The sequence below is a fragment of the Mustela nigripes genome, unplaced genomic scaffold, assembly GCF_022355385.1.
Source record: "Mustela nigripes isolate SB6536 unplaced genomic scaffold, MUSNIG.SB6536 HiC_scaffold_807, whole genome shotgun sequence".
Classification (NCBI taxonomy): Eukaryota; Metazoa; Chordata; class Mammalia; order Carnivora; family Mustelidae; genus Mustela; species Mustela nigripes.
This window is the reverse complement of record NW_026740214.1, coordinates 3,547-11,705: the sequence shown is the minus strand read 5'-3', so window position 1 is coordinate 11,705 and position 8,159 is coordinate 3,547. Positions and strand designations below refer to the sequence as shown.

General features: G+C 42.6%; 1 protein-coding gene and 1 non-coding gene across 2 annotated transcripts; both read left to right on the top strand.

Annotated features, from left to right (window-relative positions):
* The first annotated feature begins 2 nt into the window (after positions 1-2).
* On the top strand, positions 3-2,811 carry LOC132008734 (melanoma-associated antigen D2-like). Its single transcript, XM_059387307.1, has 5 exons — positions 3-88; positions 416-478; positions 1,567-1,681; positions 2,068-2,486; positions 2,676-2,811. The coding sequence occupies exons 1-4, from the start codon at positions 3-5 to the stop codon at positions 2,476-2,478; spliced, it is 675 nt and encodes a 224-aa protein (XP_059243290.1). The 3' UTR covers positions 2,479-2,486; positions 2,676-2,811.
* Positions 1,264-1,391, top strand: LOC132008735 (small nucleolar RNA SNORA11). Its single transcript, XR_009401711.1, has one exon. It is a non-coding gene; the product is annotated as a small nucleolar RNA SNORA11 (small nucleolar RNA).
* Positions 2,812-8,159: the final 5,348 nt, after the last annotated feature.

The following is an 8,159-nucleotide window of genomic DNA, read 5'->3' as shown; positions in this document are numbered from 1 at the left end:
ACATGCTCATTTTCTGTCCCTGTCTCCTCTTGCCTCCTCTTGCAGCTGTCATCTGGGAGGTGCTGCGCAAGCTGGGGCTGCGCCCTGGGTATGATTGGGCTCTCTCAGTGCTTGCTGTCCGTGTTGTCATTTGGAAAGAAAGGATGGTTCCAGGATTGCATCAGTCTGGTGGTCTGGTGGAATGGGTGGGGGTGCTGGTAAAGGGTCCAGGGTTCCAACCTAGTTGGATGGGGAAATGGTCCCAAACTTTTCCCCCTGTCTCACTATCTCTTGGGCTTCTATGGAGTTTTCCTCTTGTGCTGGTAACTTCTTTTCCATGTTGAAAATGTGTCTGTATACATCTGGGAAGTGATTGATTGAATATGATTGATTGATTGACTGATAAATTGATGGATTTTTCTTTTTCTGCTGTCAGGATACATCACTCACTTTTTGGGGATGTGAAGAAGCTTATTACTGATGAGTTTGTGAAGCAGAAGTAAGTATGTGTCATGATGGTGTATTCCATGTGTTTTGCTTATTTCAGAACTGAGTAATTAACCTATGGGGGTGTGTGTGTGTGTGTGCGTGCGTGCGTGCGTGCGTGCGCAGGTGGTAGGTAGCTTATTCCTGACGTAGTGAGAGGGAACAGGAGGGCACATTTCCTGACCTACATGTACTTTCACATACGCTTTTGGGGCAGTTTTTCAAGGTATGGATTGTCATCACCAGTGTCGTCCATATTAGTAAACTGAGGTTCAGAGCAGTGAAGTAATTTGCTCAAGTAAATAGCTACATAGGTAGCAAATGGGAGAGTTATATTTAGATCCTGGCCCCAATGCCTAGGATTTTTTTTTACCATGCCAACCAGGGTTTTATAGAAATTAATCTCCATAAAGAAACGTTGTAGAGTGACAGATTTAGGCAGCCAGGTACTGTGCTGGGGACTTGACTTGTGTATCTCATTTCATTTTTGTAACTACGGCGCAGAATAGATACTGCCATCCCATCCCCACTTTTAGTTGAGGGACCTGGGTCTCAGAGAGTGGAAGTATGATTATGGCCCTGGCTGGTAAGGGTCCAATTTGGTCATGGAGGCCTCCTGACTTTCTGGCCAGGGCCTACCGTACCCTTTATCCTTAGCACATGCCACACACTCCCATGCATGCAGTCAGAAATATGCACAAAGTACGCTACTCTTGGTGGACTGTTTCTTCCCTTTACAGTCATTTTCTATGGTAGATTGTCGCAGGGCTCACCAGGTCATGGACACTCCCCAGTGGTAGGGTGTGCTCAGAGCTGGGGACCTAAACAAATGGCTCTTCTGTTTATAACACCCAAAAAGAATCTGGGTTCATTGTGACAAGGGGCACAAAACTTGTAGCCTTCTTATGAACATGTAGCCTACACATGTCCCACCCCGCACCTCCAGATGGCTTCTGGACAAGACCAATGGGACAGGGCTCAATATTGGAAGAAAAGCTATAGTACTTAGTGGGAGAGGTTGCCACTTAGAACCTATCCAGTCCATACATGGGTGGGCTATGGTTGTCTTAGACACAAAGGCTTTTAACTTCTCTTTTCAAGGTACTTGGACTATGCCAGAGTCCCTAATAGCAATCCGCCTGAGTATGAGTTCTTCTGGGGCCTGCGCTCCTACTATGAGACCAGCAAGATGAAAGTCCTCAAGTTTGCCTGCAAGGTAATTGGATAGCTTCCCAAGCTTGGTATAGCAAGAGTATAGGGTGCTGCTGCCTAGGGCAGGCTGTGCATAGAGCCACTTGCGGCTCACATGTGAACATTCTGAAGCCTCTGCTTCTGGGCCAAATGTTTAGCTGATTGTACAACTAGCACATCCATTCCCTAGACCAGATTAGAACAATCGGGCTCAGAGAGGTTGTTAGGTAACATGTCCAAGGTCCCAGAGCTAATAAGTATCAGAACAGGGATGGAATAAAGTACATAACTATTAGTAGTATTTATTATATTATTACTGTTGTGTAGAGCATGAAGCATGGTGCCTGGCATACAGTTAGGTGCTCAGTTCTTGGATTCTGATCCTTCTGATGGTGGTTATTTCTGTTTTAGGTACAAAAGAAGGATCCCAAAGAATGGGCAGCTCAGTACCGAGAGGCAATGGAAGCAGATATGAAGGCTGCTGCTGAGGCTGCAGCTGAAGCCAAGGCGAGAGCTGAGATCAGAGCTCGAATGGGCATTGGGCTTGGCTCTGAAAATGCTGCTGGGCCCTGCAACTGGGACGAAGCTGATATTGGACCCTGGGCCAAAGCCCGGATCCAGGCAGGAGCTGAAGCTAAAGCCAAAGGCCAAGAGAGTGGTGGTGCTAGCTCTGGGGCTAGTGCCAGTACTAGTGCCAGTGGTGGCTTCAGTGCCAGTGCCAGCCTGACCGCCACTCTCACGTTTGGGCTTTTTGCGGGCCTCAGTGGAGCAGGTGCCAGCACAAGTGGCAGCTCTGGTGCCTGTGGTTTCTCCTATAAGTGAGATTTCAGGTATCTACTTAGACTGGGTTGGGACAGCTGGGGCTTATAGGGTTGGGGTAAGGAACTGGCTGGTTATAGGAAGGCCAAGGTTGCAGGACCATATGGAGCATGTGGGAAAACCCCACTCTTGGCATTTTGTTCCTTCCCTTTCGGTGACTCTCAGTTGACTTTTTACATTTCTTTTACTTGTGTTTTCAGATATTCCTAATCCCAGCAGTTTTTCTCTTCAAGCCAGGGTGCATCCTCAGAAGCCTACTCAACACAGCACCTCTAGGCAGCCACTATCCATCAATTGAAATTGATATTCTACATTAAATCTATTTGCCATTTCTGAGTTTATTGCTCTTTTTTTTGGTGGGCTGTCATATTTTGGTATCACATTTAAAAATAAATCTGTGTTTACTAGATTCAGGGGAGCAACATTAGCATCTTTCTGGGATAGCTTGGTCCACATCTCTAGTCTGCAATGTAGGCAGCATTGCAGTAGGGTGGGGAGTCATGAAGATTCTAAGCACAGAGGACACACTTTGAAGAGCCCTGAGGGGGGCAAATCAAGCAGAAACAGACATGTTGTCCAGAAACTGGACATCAAATACAGACTTCAGTTTTGAGAAATTTTGATGAGAATGGGAGGAGAGAGAGGTAGCTAATGGGAGATACAGGAACAAAAGATGATTTTCTTGGGAAAGGAGAGAAATGCTTTAGCAGGCAGAAGCCAATAAAAAGGGAGATGTCAAAGACTGAATCAGGTAGCCTTGAGGAGGTGGGAGGGTAAGGCCTGGGAGAAGGGACTATCCAGAAAGGATTTGGAAAGGGGACTGCGGAAAGATGTCAAGCAGAGGGGATGCTCCAGTATAGGATGGAGCTCTTGATTTTTGGGAGACCTTTCCCCCATAGTAAGGTGCCAGCAATCTTGGAATCAAGAAGATGAATTAATTTATCCCAAGAATTTGGTTCTGAAATAAGGTAATTAGATTGAGGGCACTGAGTATGTGGGTCTGCATCTTCATTACTGTGTGCATAGTATCTGACCTAGTAGATACACAGAATAGTGGAAGAGATAGATCATGGGACCCAGGCAGGCTTGGGGAGGCAGATGAGGAAATTGTGTGATGAATTGGGAGACTAGGAGTTTATGGGCAGGAGTCTCAGTGAAGTCTGAACAGGGCAGAATGTTAAGTAAATATACCAAGTACCTGCTGTATGTCTGGCAGTGTTCTAGGGATCTGGGAAGGAGTGTTGAGAAAACTGGAAAGATGATCTGGGGGACTAGTCATATGGTCAAACAGTGGGACAATTGTATTTAAGAGGACTGAGTGGAGAGAACTCTGAGTGGTGTAAGGTCCAAGGACTGGGTGTGTAAAGGGGAGAGAAGATGGCATTTTCTGGAGATGAAGGGTCAATAGCCTGGGGTGCCAAGGTGTTGGTTGGGTTATCCATGTGGACAGTGAAATCACCAAGGATGGTGGTAGGAGTTGGGTAGAGAGGAACATTTGGAACCAGATGCCAAAGTATACTTGTGTGGTTGAAGGTGTCCTCTCAGCTACACTGCCCACTAAGACATAGGGCCTGCAGGTGATCAGAGATTGACCTTCACCCTATTTTGGGGAGTGTTCCCCTGGACCTTTTTCTCCAGGAAGCCCCCAGCATCTAATCCTCCAATACCAGACCCCTAATCACTGGGAAAGAATCTTATGGGGGACCTAGAAATAGCTGCCTCTTACCTCCTATAGACTAGGCAATTAAAGATCTAAAAAAAAAAAAAAACCCAAACAAAACAAAACAAAACAAAAACCTCACCACTTCCATTTAGAGCAAGGCAGCTCCTTGCCTATGGCCATGAATCCAGACTTGCTTTTGTACTTGAGGTGTTCTTCACAGAAAGCAGAGGTTCTTCCATTGAGTTCATAGACCCTGGTTTCCTTGGGAGCTGGGTAGTACCTGGAAGAGGTAGACAAAGTCAGGGACAGCTTAGGCTTAGGAAGAACTCTAGTGGATGGATATTGTGTCCAGGGCCCCCCCTCAGATTCTCAGGTAATGTCCATTTGAAAATGGAATGGGGCAGTGATGGGAGCTGGTAAGTAACTTGGGGATTATAATTCGAATAATTAAGTTAATAGTGCTTGATAGAGATAAGGGTATATCATAGTCACGGGAGAACTTCACTCTTTCCACTTCTTTCTGAGATCACTGGGGCTTGCAGGGCTCTCCATCTCTTCTCCCTTAATGCAAGGCCTAGAATTTGAGAGGACAAGAGGTTGGCTTATTCCTTCCCAAATGTAAGGACTGAAGGCATGTAGGGCAGGGGGGAAGAGATGAAGTCTGGTTCCAGGCAAGTGGGTAGTGACCAGAGCAGGGAAGAGGAAATGGAGATAGACTCCAGTTCATATTTTTGCCAGTTGTCAGCTTGGAGGCCATTACTGCAATGAATGAATTCCCACAATTTTCATTCTTTGTTTCAGTACATATTAAATTCCAAATAAGTCTGGATTATATTGTATGTCTTCCCCTTGGCTAAGAGATGGAAGACCTCCTAGAGCAGTTTCTCTACCTGTTTTTCATTATCACTCCTTAAGAAGGGTTTTTAGACATTTTTGTCCTAATTGCTATTGCATGAATAGCAATTCATTAAATTTCGATACCACATATATTGTATATATATTTAATAATTTTATACTTGTGCTTTATACATAAAATATTTTTTTATTAAATACAGGATTAGTGGTGACTAAAATGTGTAAGTTAAAAGTTTAAAAATTATAAAAGCTATTAACATTTAACTTTATAGCTATTTGACGAACAACTCTTGTTGTTTTAAATATTTTAAAATATTTTTTTAAAAGATTTTTATTTATTTGTCAGAGAGAACCAGAGAGAGCATGCACAAGCTGGGGGAGCAGCAGGCAGAGGGAGAGGGAGAAAGAGGCTCCCCACTGAGCAGAGAGCCTGATGTATTCAATCCTAGGACCCTGGGATCATGACCTGAGCCTAAGGCAGACTCTTAACAGAATGAACCACTTAGTCATATGTATTTGCTGAAAACTTTAAATACAATTTATTTACATTATAATGTAATTTACATGGTAACATATCAAATTACATATAAAAATTAGCCATTTATTTTAAGTAGGCTCCACACCCAATGTGAGGTTTGAATTCATGACCTTGAGATCAAGAGTCACACGTTCTACCAACCGAGCCAGCCAGGTACCCCTGAATATTAGCCATTTTTATTTTTATTTTTATTTTTTCAGCCATTTTTACAACAGATATGATAGCAGTGTTATACATTTTTTTAAAAAGAACAACTTATTTTTCTAGCAAAAGTAAAACAGTTGGAAATTTATAACTATTTTTAGTGAACTTAATTTTTTAGTGTTGCTTGATACGAGAAAATAAGTAGCTGCTCGATATTCACTCGGGTATTAACAGTTTTTCTTTTCACTACCTGACGTAATTAATGATGGTTTGAATAACTTTTGTAGAATTAAACAGAAACTATTTTAATTTAATTCTCAAAGCCCATATAACATAAGGGCACTGAAGATCAAAGGCAGTCAATGGCAGCCAACAGGCACTCACAGACCACTTCTCACTATATGACTGCATAGAAGCAATGTATTCAAAGTCCTCCAGTCTATTCCCTGAGATTTTGTAACACTAACCTTGCATACCTTTTTGTGTATCTTCCATGACTTCAGCATTGCTGCTCGTGTGATAGCCAAGAAAATCCAGTAAGAGAAATTTAAAACTGAGGAATAAGATTTTTATCCGATAGGCTTGAGCCTTAGAGGACCACAAACTATTACAATAGTTGATTATTGTTGCCTCCCCAAGAGCCAATTTTCACCCCCTTGGGGGTGATTACTTGCCACCCCTCCACCTCCACCCCCACATTGAAAATGCAAGCCCTAGAGTAATATTTCCTTTGGAATGAATAAAGCAAGGTGGAATGAATTCTGGGTACCCGGGAAAGGGGGGTTGGGGGTGGGGAGAGAGAGAAAACAAGAAACATTTACTAGAGATCAAGCATTTGTGAGAACAAAATGGATAGCAAACTTTTCCCCAAACTTACACTCTCAAAAATGCCTTTATTCAACATAATGCTACTAAATCATGTATAAACACTCACCCCTTCTCCAAAAGGAGATTACCACAAATCTTGTCACCCACTATCTGTAGCTCCAAGTCCGGTAATCTTGGATGATATCCTTTCCTATTCTAGTTACCTTGCAACACTTTCTAGATATGCTACAAGCTATGAACTAAATTGTAGGTTGAGCCACCATGCACACACTATGTTCTACAATGGGGCAAAGATGAAGAGGATGGAAATAAATTACACAGAGAGAGAGCAAAAAAGGAAATAAAGAGGATGGTTATAGTCTTTGTTACTGAAACTAGCCTAATTTCAGTACTCTCTAAGTATTTTATTGCATTATTGTTATTGCTATCAGTTCTCTAGTCTTGTTCCTTCCCAGTCTTGGACCATCTGACCAGAGTGTTAGCTGGTATTGATTGTGTGCCTGGCCAGGTCACTTTGTGGATAAAGAGATCAACCAGATGCATGGCTCCGAGTTTTGACGCCGTCACATTCTTCCCTTCCTCCTCCTCCTCCTTCTCCTTCTCCCCCTCCCCCTCCTCTTCCTCCTCTTCCTTCTTCTTCTGATAAGAACAATTTATTTATAATCTTATAGTTTTAAAATCTTGTACTATTTAGTTTTATTATGAAATATGGATTAGCATTATTTGACAAAAAGAGGTTTTAATTGACAAGGCCCTCTGTTTAGAGTGCTGGTATGTGACCGTTACATGCTATGTGCCATTTGTCTTTCTTGCTCCTCACTTTAATGGTCCTATGAGCACATCAAGAGTGTTCACATAATTTGTCTACATTTCCTTGTAATTTATGCCATCATTTCAAGGAGGAAACCCAATGCAAGAGAAACATGGCACACATTTTTAATTAATGAATCCCGTCTAATGTCTTTAAAGCATTTCATTTACAAAATCAGCTTTTATTAAGATGTCAATAGATCTATTTGATGTTAAATGCAAAATTGGGTCTATCAAATATGAGGATTTCAAGTATAATCCATAATTTTAAGTGTCTTTTTTCCCCAGATTTATTCTTAAGCAGTTTTTTTTTTTAATTGTGTTATGTTAGTCACCATACGATACATCATTTTGTCTTCTAAGAGGATTTCTCTTCCTTACTTCCCAGAAGGGAAGCAGACTTTCTGCTGAGCAGCTCAATCCCAAGACCCTGAGATCATGACCTGAGCCAAAGGCAGAGGCTTTAACCCACTGAGCCACTCAGATGCTCCTCCAGACTGGTTTTGTTTACACCACTGTCCTTTGCTGATGGAGTGTTGTTATTGCCTGCCCCACTTTTTGGCTTGGTGAATCAGATGGCACCACGCCCAAGATGGGCAGCTCAGTTTGCATTGTCACTTGGGATCCCAAGGTTAGGTATTCAAGCTCTACCAGGATCAGTAATTTAACTTTGCTAAATTAGTCATCAGGTGCTAGGAGTTGTTTCTTAAAAGGAGTGTATTAAGATGTAGTGAAAAGAAGGGCCATCTGTACCCCAATGTTTATAAGCAGCAATGGCCACGGTCACCAAACTGTGGAAAGAACCAAGATGTCTTTCAACAGACGAATGGATAAGGAAGATGTGGT

What these genes read in the sequence shown, in the direction of transcription:
- LOC132008734 (XM_059387307.1), top strand. Translation starts at nt 3, where the DNA reads ATGCTCATTTTCTGTCCCTGTCTCCTCTTGCCTCCTCTTGCAGCTGTC. An exon ending in GATGAGTTTGTGAAGCAGAA is followed by an intron (nt 479 to 1,566) that starts GTAAGTATGTGT and finishes TCTCTTTTCAAG; the next exon opens with GTACTTGGACTATGCCAGAG. An exon ending in TCCTCAAGTTTGCCTGCAAG is followed by an intron (nt 1,682 to 2,067) that starts GTAATTGGATAG and finishes TTTCTGTTTTAG; the next exon opens with GTACAAAAGAAGGATCCCAA.